The 21,581-nt window shown below is 42.0% G+C and overlaps 1 protein-coding gene across 1 annotated transcript; it reads right to left on the bottom strand.

Moving 5' to 3' along the window:
- Positions 1–2,629: 2,629 nt before the first annotated feature.
- On the bottom strand, positions 2,630–19,947 carry LOC310812353 (endoplasmic reticulum membrane sensor NFE2L1-like). Its single transcript, XM_083680869.1, is given in 10 exon segments — positions 2,630–3,425; positions 4,141–4,235; positions 5,474–5,642; positions 6,177–6,316; positions 6,318–6,319; positions 15,740–16,165; positions 16,288–16,750; positions 16,940–17,068; positions 17,327–17,458; positions 19,285–19,947. Coding segments are annotated over 10 exon segments (2,187 nt in total). The 5' UTR covers positions 19,789–19,947; the 3' UTR covers positions 2,630–3,298.
- Positions 19,948–21,581: the final 1,634 nt, after the last annotated feature.

Raw genomic sequence — 21,581 nt, 5'->3', positions numbered from 1 at the left:
CACATAAACATACCACAGGTCACAAGATGAGTGAAGTTTCACTGTGAATTGTTTGCCTTAAATACTCATAGTCAAGTTGGACTTCACCACCCTCCACCGGGGTTAAGGTGTGACTATTTAGCATACAGTACCCAGGGACAATTGGGGTAAACACACCACAGGTCACAAGATGAGTGAAGTTCTATTATTAATTGTTTGCCTTGAATACTCAGCCAAGTTGGACTTCACCACCCCCCCACCCCACCCCCACTAGGGGTAAGGTGTGACTATTTAGCATACAGTATCCAGGGACGATTGGGGTAGGGAAATAAAGTGTCCCATTACTCTCTCTCTTTCACTGTTACTCTAACAATATTGATGGATTGAGCCACCTCTGAATTCATATGGTGATCACATAATACAAAGCTCTCCAGGATTCTAGAAACATGATTTTACAGGACTTGTGGCTTGTGACACTGTGGCTTGTGACCTCCTTATCGCCTCCTTATCGCGCTACATCAGATTATCTTTGATTGTCTGAAAGTTGCCAATTGATTCCATTGTATCCTTTGTCCATTGTATCCTTTGTCAGCTGGACAGAGTGCACAGTGAAAAAAAACATGAACATGTACATTTTGGTCATTAAGTAGGCACTTTTCTCCAGAGGACTTACTTACTGTAAGTACGTGTGCCAAGTGTGTGAAACAACTAGCTACACTTCACCATCATTGCGTAAGTAAGTGTAGGTGCCACTAGCAGTCACAGTGCTAGAGAAGTGTGCTATACGCACGCACGCACGCGCACACGCACGCGCACACACGCACACACACCACCTCCTCCTCCTCCTCCTCCTCCTCAGTCAGACAGTAGCAATGGAATGCAACCAGAGGCTTTATCTTTGCATCAGAGGCTGACAAGAGTTATTATTGTTTCCAAACTCATTGATTGATTTGATGATTTTGTAATATTGTGACTGGGGGCTGTTATTGAGGAAACCCCCTGTCATGAGGGGTTGTTGCTCTGGAAACAACCCTGTTGCCAGGGAATGTTGCTATAGAAACACCCTGTGTAGTATGACAAGGGTCCAAAGTCCATCTCCAATGCTCTAATTCCAGTCATGGGACCTCTCTCCTCACAGCTGCAACAATAACCAACATGGATGTAGCCCTGAGTGTCATGACAACAGTGTTGACAACATAAACCATTGCATCGGGTAATACAGTGCTACCCTACAGATGTACAGTAATCAATGCATTCTGTTCTATTAAATTGTAATATGTGTCGTGTGTATATATATAGAGCACTAGCCAAGAGGATGTTGGAGTAGATTTATTTTAAGCATCTGAAAGCATTATTAAAAAACACTTATTTCCAATGCTAAGCTGTTGTCATGGCCAAGGCTGTTTTATAGATACAGTGCTCTGTATATATTCGATTGGACAGTTAGCATAACATTTGAATTTCTATACTTGTTTTTGTATTTGAGGGTATGTTCATACATATCTACTTTATCATTTATAAATTAAAGCAATATAGGCCTGTGCATGTTCATGTCCCCAAAAAGACTTGGACACATTTACTTTAAAGTCTAAAGGCTAGTTATTTGGTCCCAGGTCTGTTGCATGCAATAACTGCATCAAACCTCTGACTATCAAATTTGGATGCATTTGCAGAGTGGATGCATTGCAGTTATTGCATGCAATGGATGAGACCAAATACAAACCTTAGATGAAAGCTGATTTGTCCAAATACTTATTTTGTCAAATGGGGTGACTACATGCATGAAGAGCTTTTACTTCTTAAAGGGATATTTTGACACTTCGGTTTTTTCATTTTTAGATACATCTCCCATGTACCCAGATGGTTTTTAAGTGCCTATGTTATTTAGTTATGCCAGCAGCCGTGGTCACTCACCCTGGAGATAAAACTGGAGTAAACGGCAAGTTTCTCAGTCATTTTAGAATTTTTGGGCACCCTGAGACACCATACTCTAACAGGTAAGATACTTTGATTTAAACATTACTTTGCAAGAATAATTTGGTAATATGCCTATAGCTCCTAGAGGACATGTAGTTGCAACACAATTAGCTAATTTCTAAAAGGACATTTTGGTGCTTAATGGAATAAGAAGCTAAGTGCCCCATTTACTCCCATTCCATCTTTGAATTGAACTATCACCATTGCTAGAAACAGCAAAATAAAAGGTAAGCACTCAAAAACCATCTGGGGTCAGTCATCAACATGGGAGATGCATCTGAAAACAAATTAAGTCAGTCAAACAGTGACCCATCCCTTTGATGGTAAAATAAAGGGTGACATTCTATACTTCAGCTTCAGTCATTTGCTAATACCAAAATTGCTAGAGTAGGCTATGATCGGGCCAAAATGTACACTTCAGACTAACTTTCCAATGACAAACTGAGGGCACTTTGTCACTTCTTTCCTGACATGGAACTCTTGAGCCAACAGGTAATCATGGACTGATGGCACTGACCAGCAGAAAGTCTTCATTCTCAGATAAGCATTAGACTGCCTCCTCCTTACATGTGCTCAAATGGCAGTATGTGGTCACCAATGTAACTAGGGGCAGTGAGGTCAGGGTCCATGTCACTTTCATAGTGATAACACACAAAAGAGACAAGACAGATGGTAAAATGAAGCATATAAACCTTTATTGAACAGCTCTTTGAAAGAAAAAATATTTACAAAGTGAATATACAGCAAAAGGCATGCTGTTCAAGTGGAGATTCAAGTATGCAACATCCAACAATAAAACAAAGCAAAATCATACTGACGAGCACATTGTGCATCAAATGAGGCTATGAACATGAGTGGGGAAGGGGCAGAAGAGGCGGGAAGGGTTTTATCAGTAAACTGAAGTGCAGCCAAGCACACCTTGAAATTACATGTAAATTAAAAGAAAAAGAAAAAAGACATTAAAGTATCATTGAAATTGACCCATCCAACATTTGTAATAGTAAAATAAACTGCAGACCCAGTTACTTCATGTATAAGTGACATTTTGTCATCATCTACCCCAACCCTCCTAATCTGTCCCTTTTCCAAACAGCCATCACATCCTACCACTAAAATATATACAAAAAGCATAGCCTTCATCCTGACTGCTCTGCACTAACACTAGGATTAAAGATACATAAATGACGAGAGAAATTATGGGGGGGGGGGGGGGGGGGGGGTGGGCGGGGGGCGCGCAAGAGACACAGGGAGAACAGTTCTTATACGAGAACAGTCCTAAGGCAGGAACAGGGCCAAGTTGAGGGTCAGAGGCCAAAGGGGACATTTGTCAGGTGACGGGGTGCTACTGTGACTCATCCTCGGGACAGGAGTGCCAAGTGAGTCTCTCCTCATAGAAGGATATGACCACCTGAGGGCAGCGAGTGTTCGCCTCACGGGCCGGAACCAGATCAGCCTCGTCTGAACTCTTCCTGTAGAGCAGAGGGAGAAAAAGAATAGCTCAGTACTCATCCTGCTAATTATTACCACGAGTGGCAAGCTTGATAAATGTCATCATGTCAACGCAAAGCTAACTCACTAGCTAGGACAGAAGCGTATTTATTTAAGACATTTTGTCGGCAAATTTCCCCTAATAAAAAGGCAGATTCACACAAGAAAGTGTAAACAAAAGTTGGAAGTGCACTATGACAAGTAGTAAGGAGAGATGCCTAAGAGAGGTAGGCAGGGACTACGCTGGGATAGGTTATAATTCAAGTTTAGTAATTCTATAGTATGGATGTAAAACCATATAGCCTGTATACCAGCCAACTCAACGGCAATCAAATTGTCCTCGATCAAGCCACCAGAATTGACCATTTAAAAGCTGTCCTAAAACCCCCCCTAGCAGTCAGAACTCTGCCGCGACTCCCACCTAAGCCCCTTTCTCAGTGAGGAAAAACCCTGCACAAAGTCAGTTTTTAATACAACTTACACCTATGGTTTCCTCAAACCACAAAAATACTGAATAATAAGCATAACCGGTTACATTTCTAGTCCGCAGTTAATCGAATAACTGTTAATCATTAATTTCAAGTATTGCCATGTAGAGTTGGGTTCCAAAGTCAGTACAAAACGCAAAACGAGTGAATGTGTGATCTGAGTGGGGACAACATGTACAAGGTGGGTATTTGTGCAAGTGTGGCTCACCATTTCATCAAGAACATCAGTTCACCACTGCTGTCTGTTGCGCCGATGATCCTCTCTGGGTCCAGGTTCCTGGCAAAGCCCCGTGGCTTTTCACTCTGAAACAGACCACACAATAAATAATTACCATTTAAAAACACAGCGCACATCAGCTTTCTGGGAACCAGCATACTTTACTTTATGCAATTATTGTAAGTATGCCTTTTGCAAACCAGGTCACACGAGCCAGCAATGGCTCATACGGCAGGAACCCCACCTGCCTTTTCTGCAGCATGAGGCAGCTTGATGTACAAGTCCACCCCCAGGACAGGACAGTAGTCTGTTGCAGGGCCTTACATCCAACATACAGCCTTACATTGGTATGGGAATTAAACCCTCCCCACCTCCCAATCTCGGGGTGGATACAGAGGCCCCTCATTTAAATCTTGCATTAAAACATTGTGTATCCAGATACTGTCCATATTCTGACAGTCTACATGAAAAGATGTAGTCAGAATATGGACAGTATCTGGATACAGGTATCAGGTGTAAATGGAAAAAGATACTGATCGCAATCCAGTCCGCAAAACCAACTAAGACGGACTAGGTCACACCGCGAAGCAAGGTTTAAGTGGGGTCTGTCGCCGAGGGCGAGTCTAGTATGGCCTTTCCCCGGCCTAAACACCATTCCCAACGTTACCCAGTTAAGCACAGCAAGATTGGCCCGAGGTTTGAGAGCAACCTTGGTGAATCATCACGACACGGCGAGAAAGAGAAAAAGCTTAGCAGCTGGGGGCCCAACCTGACGAGGGACACCTCGGCTTCGGATGTTCCTGAAACACATTTTATCTTTGATCTATCCTTCAAATAGGTGCAACTGCATAACATTTTATAGACTACTGTGCATAATACATCTTAGGATCTGAAGGGTTATATCTGGCCCCTTATTACCTCCTTTGGGTAAATTATCCTTACCGATAAACATTTTATCCGCAACCACACCATCGGGCACTCTTGATTGGAGCAGTTGTTAACCATAGAGATTACCCACTTCGGTGTACGGTTTTATTGGGGTGACTTTTCAGTGCATCTGAGGTGGGTAGAGGAAGATTTGGGAGGAACTATGGGACGTAGACTGTTAACAGCGGAGTGAGTCCAATCGACACCAACCTACATAGGACCAGTCAGCAGCTGAGGTGGGTAAGACCCTGCAGGCTGAGGGTCCACACCTGTTACAAGAGGGTTGGTCGGGGGCTTCTGTACAGAGCCTGAATTCCCGGGAGACAGGTCTGAGTGGGTAAAGTCATTGCATGCACATAAACTTGATAACTACAGACAGATCAGTCAGCACACACACCGTATCCTTCTTTTTCTTGGCTTTGCTTTCGTCTGCCTCTGGCTCATCAGTTGAGGACTTCCTCTTGTTGGAATCAGGCTTCTCCACTACGTTCTTTTGAGATTCAAGGAATGCTGAAATCAGCTCCGGACAGTCAAGGTTTTCCTCAGGCTCCCAGGTGTTATCCGTACTGAAAAATCCAAAAAAAGAAAGAAGATTCAAGTTTAATTATACAGAATGTATAGAATACTTGTCTTTTAGATGAAACATTCTCTACAATGCAGCAATCCATTGATTAGAGCTTAATTTGAAAACAAGACAGCATCCTAGACCCTTGCCCTAAATCAGGACAAGTGATATATATATATTTAATGTGTGTATATTATGTGTGTGTGTGTGTGTATGTATATATATAAAATAAATTATTATTATTTATACCAAGGCTTGGTTGAATGGGGGGGGCTACCACTTCTCTTGATTCTGGGCTACAATTGTTCCATCAATTAGGGGTGTGTCACAATAGTCTGTCCTCTACTCCTCCCCCGCTCCATCTCAAAACGAGGAAAAGATCTGACATTACTCCACTACTTTTTTTTTTTTGCTCCAATGTTTTGGTAAAAGGAAGCAAGAAGAGAGGAAAGACTGTTGGGACGTAACTTGAGACTTGTGCATAAGACAATGAGCACAACCCCATACCAGGGAAGCACTTCCAGGTTGCACTTACTCTGTAAATCCTTTCCATTTGAGGAAGAACTCAACTTTCCCATTGACGATGCGTTGGTCCATCACCTTCTCCACAACAAACTCCTCTGGTGGCTCCTGCGCCTCCTTCTTCCCCTTTCCATTTTGCTTCTTACCCATGTTAGGCTGCAAAGCAAGAGGGGAGGATTTCATCTTTTGAGAGAGATGAGTTTGATTATGAAATTTTGATGTGATCTGTCAAATGCTCAAATGCCATCCTGGTTATCAATAAAACAGTTTACTTTTTCATGTGAAACTTTGGTGACACTTAATGTTAGCTAGGCCTTAAAAGGCTTTGTCCAAGGTGTAAAGTTTACACTGCCTAATGATACCTCCATCCGAAATATTGTGTAGTTAAGACCCATCGTTATAGTTTCAGATATTTTGTTTTCTTTTACAGGTCGCTTGTTGCTAAGCAACGATCGTGGATAAGGTTCAGATGCAAGCGCCGCAGATTAGGCCTCAGACTTTCTCATCTGGCATTCTTTTTGCACACACAGTGACAAACAATTGCTATCATGCTGCAACTTCAACTATTACAACGCAAGTGTAACATTTGATATGTCAACGTCTGTGTCCGCGTCGAGTTGGTGTCTTGCTCGCACCGGCGATGGTCCTTATCTGGTGGTAGTAACTAACTAAGTTAGCATGGTCAAACGTTCTGGCCACAATACTATCCCAATGGGGACGAGTTGAGAGTACCAAGTCAGCTGCCAAGCAAAATAGCCGTTTGGGACTTTCTAAACGATTCAAAATATCCCAAATAATGCGAAAGTGTGTACATTTACCTCTTCATGTTATCGTTACACTTCCTGCAGAAAACGGTCGGTGTTTTCTTTTTAGGCTAACTGCTTATACGCTAGTTTCCATGCTGACAAGCATAAACGGTTGTGCTTTGCGCAGCAAGCAAATCAAAAGACGAAGCTTAATAAACATATTTATAACCAGGAATTGATTGATTTATTACATGGAAAAAAACCTGAAACCAACTGCAAGTCAATCGATATCTAAGAGTGGTTCTTTTGGTCTAGAAATACGGTTTAAAAAGCACCGTAGCGACGGCGCCAGTCAAGACATAACCGCTGTTAGAATTCTAGGCCCGTTTTAGAAGGAAAGTGTCCAGAGAAATATGTGTTACTCCCCTTATTCAACTCAAATCCATGACCACTTTCTATCGTTTTTTTTCAAACTATCACTCAAATAAGAGCCAATCCCTGTTTTATCGCCAACCCGGTTGTTGGATTTTGATTGGGTTAGGATTAAGGGGAGAAAAAAATAAAGTTTTATCTTGACCTCAATGGCCAGCTCCGGAATCAAAATCCAACAAGCCGAATTGTATGAGTGTCTTCGCCAATGTCTAGTCTACAACAAACTGAAAAAGGCAAACATTTCCCGTTTGGGGCTTTTTATGAGGAAATATAAGACGTGCGCCCTAGTAAACGATAAAGCCAGTCGAATCGGAAAGCTATTTCCGCGCGAAAGCGAACGAGAGGGAGAGCTAGCCAGGCTGCAACCGTGTCGAGCGGTCTGATGGCAAACTGCAATCATTCTGACTAAAAACACTATCTAGCCTGCTACTTCTGTTCGGTAGCAAGCGTGGATTGTCAGACATTTGGTGGATAAACTATGACAAATGTTATTTTATGAGCCATGAACACGGCATGAATAAATGGCACATGAGACTAAGAGTAGCTGTATGTTTGTGCGCAGGCGTGTGCCTGTGTTTAAAAGGAGAACAAACTACAGGAATTGTTTACATTATATAATATTACTATTTTTGGTTGATAAGATGGAGGTGGATAACAAGAAGACAACATGAGCTGCAGAACAATGACAAAGGATGGTGGTAGTAGGCTATGGTGTTGAGAGTGTGAGAACTAAGGGATTTATTTGTAGAGAACACTGAAGTTGGATATAAACCTGTTGGCCAATAAGGTTATAATTGATATGGATAGGTTTGCACTCGAGTCAAATAAAGTCTATTGGTCATATGCACACAGTATACAGGTTATATAACTGTACAATGAAATGCTTACTTTGCAAGCTTCCTCTCAACAGTGCAGTAATGGCACAAGTCAACATAACAATACACAATGAAGTAAGGCGCAATACAATTACTAAGTCAATAGCAATAATTAAAGTATAAGTATCTGGTAAGTTATAGGTTATAGGGAGGAGAGACGAGCTGGACAGACTTTTGAACAATGAACTTGGATGCTGTTACGGAAGTTTACATTGGATTTGGTGACTATCATGGAGGTTAGTTAAACCAAAGCATCAGAGGTGGTCAACATGTTGTTTTGGAGAAGCTTCAAGGGTCCAAGATGGGGAGTTCACCAAGTCAGACCGTTGATAAATGTATTATTAAAATATATGGTCTTGGAGGCACAGCAGGTCTCATTACAGCATCTCCAGAAGCATTTCTTACTACGAATGAATTAAATAAATTAGTTAATTCATTCTTCCCGCTAGGACCATATACTGAAATGTATGCACTCACTGCAATGTAAGTTGCTTTGGATAAAAGTGCAGATAAATGGCATATTATTATTATTATACTATATATTATATCATATTATATATACTATTATAATATTATTCTTGAGGAGTAGTAGTAACTCATTTTTTTCTGGTTTACATTTCTGCCAGACAGTTACAATACAGTTTCTACCTTCAGGCCATAAGACTAACAGCAAAGCCTAGCTGCCCACCTGCACTACCTACTGCTCACCTGCACCTAAGACAGTTTGCTCTCTGCACATCAAACACATATTGCTGCTATTTATTAATGTGCTGTGTTGCTCACTTTATTTGACATGAATGCCTATTATACTTATTGTCTTGTCATTATTGTATTTTTTATTCTTACATCCTGATATTGCACTGTTGAGGAAGCCGGCAAAGTAAGCATTTCATTTAACGTTTTAAGGGAAATGGGGCTAATGAGACATTTAACAATGCAGCTGGTGTGTATTTCTTTTTTTAAAACAGGGACCTTTAACAGTTTATAGGCGAGTATAGGCCAGCAACAGGTTGGTTGATGCAGTAAGGATGAGGATCTGTGTGTCTATTTGCAGAATGCAGAGCTTTGGGCCTGGTTGGTAAACTGGTTCGCCTGGTCAATGCACTGATCGCTGTCACTTCAGTCACTAAAAAAAGGTGTCCACTTCCAAGCTGCATGCAAGACATTACCAATGTTCATGCAGGATAGTATAGACACGTATCGGTCATCAAAATCGTATTTTAAGTTTAAGACGCAAAAGCATTTCCTCTCAGCAACATCACTACTGCATCCCTCTCCCCACCATGTGTGGTAAGTTAGGGGAGATATATATGCTATAACGGTCTAAAGCATGATAGCCATGGTCACAATTTCATGAGATTATCTGTCCTTAAAAGCTTAGTTTGAAATGCGGGAACAAGAACTGGTTTCAGATATTACAGTATGGGTAAAAGTGGAAAGACAGGCATCATTTGTTCCTTAACTAATAAATAAATAAAAATACAATAAGTAATTGTATATAGTGACTTATATTGAAATAAGAGCTCATGTCTAACTTAAAATGGCCATATTGGAACAAATGCTCTTGAAAGGAGACGATAACGTGACTTGATAAATAGTATTGAAGTTTCCCATCCATTTCAACGAGACTGCTTCACTCGGAATTCCAACCTCTCCGCCGCTAGGTTGTAAAAAAAATGCTTTTTGCGACAACCTAGCGGCGGAAAGGTTGGAATTCCGAGTGAAGCAGTCTCTTTAGCGGTAGTAGTTGGCGGTTTTCGAGTACTTGTTTAACTTAAATGGAAGCTAATCAAACATAATATGGCCACCAATATTTGAAGTCTGTTAATTTTACTGTATATATTTATCTGATTTGATCTATACTGTCGAAATGACTGAACAGTAACACAAATCGTTGTACTGGAAATGGGAAACTGACCGGCGAACGGGAAGAAAACAGGAAGCGTAGCGTGAAATCAAAATCATTATTTTAAGGATAGAAACGGTCGTTTTATATTGAGTTTGACATTTGTTTATTGATGCAAATGTTTTTGTTAAATACCAAAATACACTCACCGAGCACTTTATTAGGAATGTACACCTTCTCATGATGGAGGTGGTGTAATGGTGTGGGGAATGTTTTCTTGGCACACTTTGGGCCCCTTAACACCAATCAATCATCGCTTGAATGCCACAGCCTATTTGAGTATTGTTGCTGACCATGTGCATCCCTTCATGGCCACAATTTATCCATTCTAATGGCTACTACCAGCATGATAATGCACCATGTCACAAAGCAAAACTGGTTTCTCAAAGAAGTTTCATGAACTTGACAATGAGTTCAGTGTTCTTCAGTGGCCTTCCCAGCCACCGGATCTGAATCCAATAGAACACCTTTGGGATGTGGTAGAAAGGGAGATTCACAGCTTGAAAGTGCACCTGAAAAATCTGCAGGAATTCCGTGATGCAATCATGTCATCATGGACCAGAATCTCAAAGGAATGTTTCCAACATCTTGTGGAATCAATGCCACGAAGAATTTAGGCTGTTTTGAGAGCAAAGGGAGGCCCTACCCAGTATTAGTATAGTGTTCCTAATCAAGTGCTTGGTGAGTGTATATCATGGTTTTACAGTTTAAATGTTATTTCCCAGATACCATCAAAACGGGTTCGACCAAATGTTATCATCAAGGCGGGTTTGACGAAATATTATCTTACTTTAATCGACAAAACGTTAGCTCGCTAGCTAGCCAACAATGAATGGCCGGTCGACTTTGTGGATATGGAAAGTCCCGCTAATATATTTAAGTTGAAGTTGCACCAATCAACTAGCTAATCACCTACACAATTGATTGTGCAGGAAACATAACATTCCAAAATAACTCAATTCATTGCAAAATAACAGTGGTTTAAGCAGCTAGTTAGCCAAAATAGCGAAAGGATTACATAATGGACTAAGCAGCCAAGCTACCTGAGTGGCTAGCTAGGCCGTGTGCAAAAGCAAACAGCTAGCTACTAGCTAACAAAGACGAAAGAATAAACATAACCATCAAAATCAACAACTAAATTGATAAATATTTCGATGTTGCATCTTGAGGGACCCACCTTATAAAATTGATTGAAGAAGCTAGATACAGGTGACCAAAAGTAGGGCAGGCGACGTCGTCTTCGCCGCGTGTGATGCAGAATATGCTGCTGCGTGCGCGCCAAAAGGGAAAATCCCTTCTCCTTTTTTTTTATAGATTCTACGGGTACCGAGAAGGGAGCCGCTCCATGATGTTGTTCTTCTTTCCGGCAGCAGGACACCTTGCAGTGGGGAAATCAGCTTGACCTCACCACAACATGTAATGTTCTCGCCGGGTAGAACAATTATTTCCGCTGGTATATTGTTATTAACGCAATCTCACCAGGAGTCGGGTATATTCAGTGTCTTCACATCCCTTCCACTCTCTATCTTTCCCATTCAAGTGAGTAAAACGTGCAGTTGCTATGGCAGTGGCAGCTGAGGGCGCACCTCATTAAGGACAGTTAAAGGGGATCAACTGCAAATTTGGGAAATATGTCAATGTGCCTTAACCTTTCTGACTCAGTGGAGGACTGTCTGTCCACATGCATCTCAGGGAGAGCGGAGCTAGAGCGAAAAACAAGAGGGTTGCAGTGCAGCGCGATATGGAACTTTGTAGAATAAAGCAAATCTTAGACAAAAATAAACGTTGTCACAGCGACCAGACAATGTTCGGGAAGCTCAATTGATTCTGAGATATTGCATATGCATTTTATGAGATTATATTGGGTAATGGGTTCACAATTTTACCCTTTCTGAGCTCTGCCAAGCAAAGGAGCCTGTGGTGTTATTATGCATGCATGCAGTGCTAACAGCAACACACGCAGGAGGGAACTCCTCATATTGGGTGGTGTCACATAAAATGGACAGTAGCGAACAAACTGTCTGTATGACAGCAAGAAAGGCTTTTTCATTTCAGAATTAAACTGAACATGGAGTTGTTGTTTGTTTTTGTTTTTAGTTATTGTGTCCTTTAGCATGTGGCTGTTCTCGTCCCGACAAAAATGTATCCTCTTCTTCCTTTCTCACCAGGGCAAATTTCTTTATAAATTGTTTCTTCCCTTGGCTTGTTTCTTTCACTGACTGTTTTTTATTTATTTTTTTATTTTAATTTTTTTACCTTTCCTTTACCTTTCTATTAACTTCTCTTCTTAACTTCTCTTCTGCCTTCTCTTTTTGCAAAATTCTGCAGCGTTTTCTGATCTTTCTTTCTTTTTCTGGTGTTGAGGATGCTTGTGGTTGCTCCCCATCCTGCAAATTCATGTTGGGAATAGCCTGATCAGGAGGGTTAGGCCGAGCCTCGACTAGAAGAACAACTGGATCATCTGCTGATGAATTCATAGGTTCAGGTGTAAAGTTAATTATTTTGTCCAGTGCCCTGTGCTTTGTTTGGTAGCTCCTCCATTGCTGCCTTGTTTTTTCTTGTTGTGCCTTGACTTACTGGTGTTTTCAGTATTCTCCCCTCATTCTTCCTTAAAAAAAAATATTGACAGAGATTCAGGTGACTAAGAGCAAAACATGCTTACCAATGACAATGTGATATACCAATCTCAAAGCCTTGCATGAAATTATGAGAAGGGGGGGTCAATGGGTCGCAGACTTCAGGCAGTTATTGCAACCAAATGCTAAACATGAGTGCTTACATTATATGAATCTGTCCAAATGCTTTTTTTTTTTTTTAAATAGGGGGACTATGTATAAAACGTGTTGTCATGTCTAAATGCCAAAACCAATATGTATAGAAATACCATAAAATAAAGCTGAGAATCTAAACTTTAACCTCATAGTAATTGTTTGATTTAAAATCCAAACTTTTAAGAATATCAAGACAAAAAAAAAAAAAAAGCTTCACTGTCCCATTACTTACAGGGCACTGTGTCACAGATTGGCCCTTTAATGTGAAATACCACACAGAGACTGTGAAATGTCATAGCAAGAGGTTTATGTTTGTGGATGTTCTTCAAAGTTTGTGCATGCATAAAGCTTGTGGGGCAGATAAAAATCTCTCTGTGGATTTGTGTTGTTCTGTCTATTGTATCAACATGATCAACAATTCCCTTGCTTTTTCATTATCTGCCCCTGCCAAAAGTGGTCATGCTTGTATATTGGGGTGTTACGAAAATACTACATTTCCTTACAAACTACAATCATGACATAGCAATGACAAGCAACACTGTAATAACAAGTGGAGGTCTGACCAATCGTGACCAAACTCAGTGAGCTCTCCCATATAGAGGTAAGAAAAAAAGGGAGGATGCATGTATTTGAACAGGGCCCTGAAGTGGAAGAGTCTACAGCAAAAACTACACCCCCACAGTGTTTGAGAACAAAAACAGAGGCATATAAAGCTTTTCCTTTTATTTTAACCATGTCACCAATAACATCATTAGTGCTCTTAGAAAAACAAGTTTCATACTCAGTTTTCGGCATCCTTTTTCTCATATGCAGTCTTAAAACGACACAATCAATCCCAGCTGAGCAAAGAAAGAATATACATGGTAAAACCAAAATTAAATAAAAAATTGTAAAAAAAGAAAAGAAAAAAAGAAGCAAAACATTAAAAAGGAAAATAACTAAGGACTCATGTACCCTTACACACATCAAACCTTTGCGTGCATATATGCAAGTGCACACGCACACACACTTTCACGCATACACACACTTACAAACTAAAAGTGCCTAAGAAAACAAGAAAAGAAAAAAGCAACTGTTCAGTGTATCAGAGAAGGGTCTCCCAAGGTGTTTATCCAAAGAAAATAACAACTGCATAGATCATTCATCCGTTCCAAAGTTATTCTTTAACTCCAACTGACTTCCTATTTGAACTCTGTATAACTGTTTTGTCTTTTTTATGTCTATTTTTTCCACAATACATTTTCTCCAATCTCTCTTTGAGCAAATCAGAAATAATACATACAAACATACATATACAAGCATTCCATACTTTCTAACCAAAAAGTGGTGGGTGACCATTATTTCACTGAGAGGTGGTTGGGTCCATTTTAGCGCCCACATTGACCAACAGAGACACATTTGCAGCAACTTGAGTGCCCTTGTTTCCCCCCATGCTATGAAAGAAATGCATCTCCCCAAACTGCCAAACCATCCAAACAAATGAGTTGTGAGGTAGAATGAAAGCCATCTGACTCAAAACCCTGAAACTGTTTTAAAATAGAGGGAGATAAGTAGTTGAAAATCAAACAAATTATTCAATATTATTTTGAAAACAAACAAAAACTAAATGTTTCCTACATATAGCAATATGTACATCAGTTTCACTGATATACATAACTATCACACATTTTGGGAAATTAAATTAAGGCGTTTTGAATAGTGTCATTGACATGTTACCACTGGGAATAAAGATATTTGAGGAATTATTTTAATGTAATACCTCAGACTAAGCGAGAACAATGGTATTTAGAACTGTCAGAGGGTGAAACATTGAATCAATAGTCAACACAACCTTCTGATACTGCCATAAATCTACAATTGAGCTTTAAAAGATCGAAGCAGCAATACCATGGGAAGTGGAATGACCTCTGAGATGTTTCAGCTTCAGACAAGCAACATGTTTCAGTCTTAGCGAGTCAGTAGGTGCAGGAATGACAAAGCATGGTGAGTTATTTGTCTTCAATTATGCCATTATCTCTGTCATCTCTGTAGTTGTCTGGGTATTTCGTGGCTGCACCATACCGCTGAGTCTACCTTTAAATAATGAATAATTTGTTTTTAAATTTCAAATACTACTACTTACGTTGTAGCCGCTACACAAATGATACTGCAACCTGAAATCCTCTGGCTAAGAATATTTCCCCTCAGAAATGCTTTAATGGTAACGGTCTACATCATTTCATTTATGTAGTAAAAGAGTCCAGTGTTCGAGCTACATTTGTTTTTCCAGGTAAACTTCCATCACACATATTTTGCAATATTTGTATTTACAGATGTGTTTGTGTGGTTTTGTAGCAAGTTTCTGCTTTCTTAGGCTCTCCAGGTTGGAGAGTCCAGACAAGAACAAAGAGAAAGATCCGGAAACAGTTTCATGACCAGCCATCACCAAGCCAGTAAGTTCCGAAAAATGCAAAACCCAAACACCTAAAAAAACTAATAGTCCCAGCAGCCTTCACTGCATCACGGCTTCTTCTCCTTCTTCCTTTTGTCTGTTTTACCTCCTGTCGTAGTAGCAACAACTGACCTCCTTAAAGGCTGTACCACCACCCTCCCGTTGGCCCCGCACTGCAGGGTGTATCTTTCTGGGGTCAGAGGTCGTCCAGAGTTATCTCTCAGCCTGGCAAGGACATCCCTGGACAGCTGGTCTATCTGCTGCCCTGCAGCGCCCAGTGCCTTGGCTGTATGTTGTCTCTCCCTGAGCAGCCTGTCCCTCTGGGCCTGCAGCCTCTCCACCTCCTCCTGGAGCCCTGTGATGACATCCAGCTTGCGTTTGCGGCAATTTTGCGCTGCCAGCTTGTTCTTGCCACGCCTCCGAATGTCCCTCAGCAAGGTCACCTGAGCAGATGAGAGGCCGTGCCCTTCAAGAAGCTCCAGGAACTCCTCCACAGGCATGCTGACAATTTCCAGTGCTGAGAATGGGATGTGCAATGCTCGGGCTCGCAGTTCGTCACGGCTGAGCTCCTGCTCTTCATCCTCCCCCTCATCCTCCTCTTCCTCGCTAAGAGGCTCTTGTTTGATGGCTTTGTGGGAAAGTGTTGTTAATGTCTGTGAGAAATCTGGGGAGGAGTAGCTGTGGTCATGCCAAACACTTTCACTCAGATCCACAGGGGACCATGTTGTGGCATAGTCAGAAATGCCCTTAGAGGGGAGGGAGTCAACCTCACTGCTGTAGCCCGTAGCTCCACCCTCATCCTCGCAGAACGAACCAGAAGACGAAGACACATCAGATGAGCCTGCGGAATAAAGTGAATATATACATTAAAAAAAAAAAGTGTTGTGCGCTACTTTTCAATACAACAGACAAAGATACAAAATAATTAGGTCTCAATGCAAAACTGGAAATCCGGCAATTTACCTGGGGAGGCGGGGCCTCGAGAGCTGCTCTCTAGAGAGAGACCGGAGTCAGAGTCAAGGTCCTCTAGGGCCTCCAAACTTTCCATCAGCTGATTGTCTATCGTGTCCAGGCCCTCCCAGCCCAGCAGGTTAATCTGATCGAACACCGCCTCATCGAGACTGCCTCCAAGTGCACCGTGGGACGTCACGTTCCGTGTTCCGTTGCCTACAGCATTGAAAGGGAGCGCAGCCAGCTCTGTCATTGTTCCCGGCGGTGAGTCAGAATGGGAAGAGTTTGTGGACTCGAGTCGGAGGAGGGGTCCTCGTTGCCGTGCGACTGATCTAGCTTCACCCCTTTGTGAGACCATGTCAAAGGCTCCACTTCCTGTTACCATGGCATCTCTCAGACTCACATCCTGGCTGATGGCGCTGGAGATGCCTGTGTCCAGGTCAGACAACTGCTGAGGGACCAATGGATCCAAATCCTGGAGAAGACAGAAGCGTGCACTCATTTTCCAATGCACACAGGTCTATATCAGGACGGTAGAGTCTTTTCAGAAACTTATAAACTATGCTTTTTTTTTAATTTATTTTTTAATTCAATGTTTGTGAACTGTTACATTGTCAGTGTTCATTAAAATATCATCAGCATGATATCAGGGTACACCACTTACATCAAAATCAGAGACAGGAAGGGACAGGAAATGGCTCCAGTGCTGGTCAATGTCGATGGTGGGAGGAGGGGGTTCATCAGGACCAGACAGAGAGGATGAAGGCAGAGCAGCACTGCTACCAAGCAGACCCTGTAACGCACAGCACAGCTAATGATCAAATTGTTACACACGCATACATACATGATGGTGATCTGCTGTTCATTGTACACAATGTTGTGGCACAGTCTGATCATCCACTAAATTGTACAAGTCACTGTATATTTTATTCACAAAAACACACAAGAGAGCACTGTGAAAACATACTTTTAGAATAACTCGTGCAGTTATTTGTTGCCAAACTCTTTTTTTGTGTTTGTTATTATGAAAGGGATATTCTGATCTGTGTACCTCTTGTTCTAGTGTGGAGCTGTGAGCCAGCTGAGTCAGACGAGTAGGTTCCCCTCTGCCTTCATTGTCACCATCATCCTCCCCCTCACTCTGATCCTGTATCAATGGGGCTGGCTTTACAGCCTCAACCTCCTAGTGAGGAAGGAAAGAAAGAACATATGTAAGGAAGAAAGAAAGACGTGACAAAGACAAAAAAAGAGAGACTTGTTTGTCACCGCCAACAGATTGTTATATTTCTGGATCAGTGACCCCCATTATTTTCCTATGGCATGTCTGAAACTATTCTGTTAAAGCAGGCGAAAAGGTTTTGTGCATCTGTTATAATGAAGCACCATCCCTGGTTGTAAATATTTAATGACTTGAGCCAACCTTACTGTTACTGGACCAGCATTAACCACAACTGTTATCAGTGTTTTGACAACTGTGGGTGTGACCGTTCATGGCTGATACATAAACTCATTGTCTGTGTGTGCATGCGTGTGTGAAACCAACCACAGGAGGATTTAGACTCCAGAATATAAGCCTATGACAGCAGGTGTGTGTGTGTGTGTGTGAAAGGGTGTTACACATTTCCCAACAGCTGCAAGGGTAGCCTGATCATGGGGGGTGAGCTAGCTCACCACACCATAAGACCCTCAAGTTACTAGGTCTAAGGAGCCACTTCAACATAAAATAAGTATACTGTCCAAGCCAGAGACCACTTGTTCTTTGCATCCCTATTGGTGGGGAGATTTAGAAATTCTATCAGCAACTTACGGTTTCACATGATTTTACATCAGGCGGACCAGAGAGAGTGCAGTATTTGCATTTGTGTTAATGCTGGAGGCAAGAGAATGAAAAATTGAACTTGGTCCCAGTATCCAAAGCACTGCCAAGCTCTGTTTGGACTTGCAGGCCTAGATTTCTTAGCAGAAGCTACAAATGAACAGACAAAAACATTTGTCATGAGTAGGCAAGTGAAAACGTTCGACAACATGTCTTACACTAAGACACCATTTAAATTCCACTGTATTAGTAGACATGCCCTGAAGGGCCTTGGAGGACCACTGCTAATGTGAGTAACGGGGTTGGTACTAAATTCACTTCTCCGCCTTTTCTTAAGCCACACAGCAGGTGGTCTATACTGAAGTGGAAGGGTAGGATTCCAGATTCAATGACATGAACTCGCCTCAAGGAACCACATCCACCCACCAGCTGTTTCATTCCTGAACCAGAAAAACCCGATCACTGTGATAGATATCAAAGCCTTGAAAAAGACTGGACTAGGACAGGTTGATGGGAGCAGAAATCCAAAAACCTTGTTTAACACGTGACCTGTTGCACCTCAGAAAAAACAAGAGCATTGTTCACTAAATGGTGGTTATGATAACTAAATAGTGGTTTTCAAGCCGTTGGCTGAGTTGTGCTGACATCATTGGAGCAAAATAATTATACACAAGAAGAAATCCATTGGGTGCGACACAAAAGTAGTTATAGTACTAAAACCTGAGACTGATCTTGAGGGGGCTTGTCATCTCCTGCCAAGATCATTGAATAATCAGCACTAAAGTGATGTGTTTAGAAGAACCTGGTGGCTGAGAATAACATAAGGGATGTCCAGTCAGCTAGCTGTCAATGTAAAAAAGTTGTCATACATCCAAAGCGAATGTGAAGGCATATTTCGCAACTGCAAAGACTTGTACGCATTGTATCCAGTGAATTTGCGAACTACAATGGAAACATCAGTTCATAACTCAACATCGATAAGTGAGCTTGGAGCTAGCCAAGTTAGCTAACTAGCCAAACACTAGCCGAAGTCGACGGCTACAGCCTTTTGTATGTCTGACAGAGAAGCTACGTCTAGCTAGTTAGAATAGTACTGGGCAACCTGCTAGCTTTTTAAGGTACGGTTCAACATCAACCAACAACTTTGTTAACTTTGCCAGCTAGATGCTAGCTTGCTTGCGGCCACCACTCGCCTCTTTGGGTATCTCGCAGGCTCCAGTGCCGAGGTAAGGCCACGGCTCACTGTGTTGTTGAGCTGGAGTCTGGCACTCCTCCTGTCTGTCGGCCTCGTCACCTGTGCTCTCGGACGGCAACCCGGCGCTAACGTTACTGTTGCTCGTGCTGTTTGATGGCTCCCCGAACTCCGAACTGTCAGGCACTTGGTGCACGAGCCATGCGCTCAACTGCGTAGGGAACCGGGGCGAGCCGAGAGCTCGCACCTCTTCTAATAGCCGGCGGCTGGCGAAGAAATAGTCCAACTCGGGACATTTGGGGTGCACGCTGTACCCGTCCCAAGTGTCCCTCAAACTGTGAAAGGGTGTCTGAATGTAGCCTAAGCTAGGTCCGACGTTAATCTCTAGCAGAGGAGAGAAGTAGCCGTTCAAGTAGCTGTCGACGTCCACGCGACCTCCGATCAAACTGAGTAAGATCGTAAACTGGATCAACCCCTCTGTGAAGTATTTCTTCACGCTTTGCATCTTCTAAACACTTTCGGAATAGCAACGAAGGAGAAACACTGGTCCCACAGTTCCCTTTCCCCCCAACAAAGAAAACTGACAAACAAAAGAGCACGCGTTCCCTTCCCTTCCCGTCAGACAAAGAGGTCCGCCCGTACCGGCGAAATCGTTGAGGCACTACCGGCTTCAGATGACTTCCTGACAGAAACAAGCCCCCATACGAGGAACTGTAATCAATCACATATACCGAAACATTTAAACCTAGAGGACACTTCGATGTATCAAAATTATCCTGTCTTGTTGATATTGTTTAGCAGATTATGTCATTTTATTTCCAGAATCGATTATTTCACTCCCTGCGTGGTGCGCCTAGAGGAGGAGACTTCAGAAGGGGTATTTGCATAACTCGCACAATCGAATCCCTTCGCAACATGTCCCGATTGGACAAAAAATAAATCCGTTATATTGTGTGAACCAATCGTAGGACTACACCGGTCATCGAGTGCATGCAAAATATCGACCTACTAACCACCAGTGCCCACTAAACGTATTATCCTATCCAAGACACATGTAACATGCTCACTCCCAGAAGGCTTGAGCCATAGGCGTCGTTCAGGTATAGGCTGGTCTAATAGGCCTACCCTGGCCTAACCCCCCCCCCCCAAAAGCAAGGTTCCAATTCCGAAAACCGAATATAATAAATGGACATTCTCTCTCCCTATAATACATGTCATATTAATTAAGAAATATCCCCGTTTCTATGGTCGTCTGAAACGTCGGGTAGACTATTGGATCAGCGCAACTAGACTGTCACACACCCTGAGTCAACCTGTGAACAATTTTAGGGTAAGCTACAGTATTAGGAGTCAACCTGTGAATTGTTTAGGGTAGGCTGCAGTACTACAGGCCTAAAATAATAATATGTGTGTTACACATGTCTAACCCTAACCAATACATATGCACCTATTCTATTCTGCGTTCTACATGTTCCCACTGAAAATGGACAGGCTAAATCTAAAACAGTTGCAAACAGAGAGACGAAATCTTCACCCTCCTGGTATGACGCGCTGGTAACAGAAGTACGAATTTATACAAGAGATGCTCCATTGAGGCTTTGTACAATCAATTATTTCACTTAAATCCAACGATTTGGCTGTTCGACACGTCATTGGAGTTATTAATGACTCAACCTCACAGGATATTATGGATTCATAATGGACTCAACCATGGATATTATTTGTTTGTAAAAATGTTAAGGGTACAAGCTCAATTTGATCAAAGTAAGAAACTGCATAATATACTATTGAGCACCGGTGAAGCAGGAACTATTGACTTGTTTAGATATCACGTGGAGTTGCCACGATCTAACACAGGTACGGACAATACTTTTGTACAGCCTAGGTGTGTATCCTCCGCTTAAGTCAACTACGGCAGGTATCTGAACGTCCACACTATTGAGACATCTGTCAAAATGGCGACACGAAAGTCGATTTTCAGGTTCAAGAGGAGATGATTGGGAGTGGTAGTCAGAAAGAGATATTGGCCGGGTTTTGAGCAGTTGTTGACTTGCGCTGATTAGCGCCTTTTCAATACCTGTTGCATGATGGGGATAACATTTGATCGACTTGCTAAAAAAGTGGACTGTGGTAGGATATATATCATTATGGTATTTGAGAGATCTATTGATTGATTGTCATGTTTTCAAGCCGTTCAGTCAGAATTTCACTACATTGTCCAACTTGAGACTGCCCATATGCACTGCTCCTGGCTGTATTTTATGGCCTTGCCTGGTTTCTAGTCGGTTTGGCTCTTAA

The sequence above is a fragment of the Argentina silus genome (assembly GCF_951799395.1).
Source record: "Argentina silus genome assembly, chromosome: 11".
Classification (NCBI taxonomy): Eukaryota; Metazoa; Chordata; class Actinopteri; order Argentiniformes; family Argentinidae; genus Argentina; species Argentina silus.
Note: the sequence above shows the minus strand (reverse complement) of the source record. Positions and strands in the feature narration are given on the sequence as shown.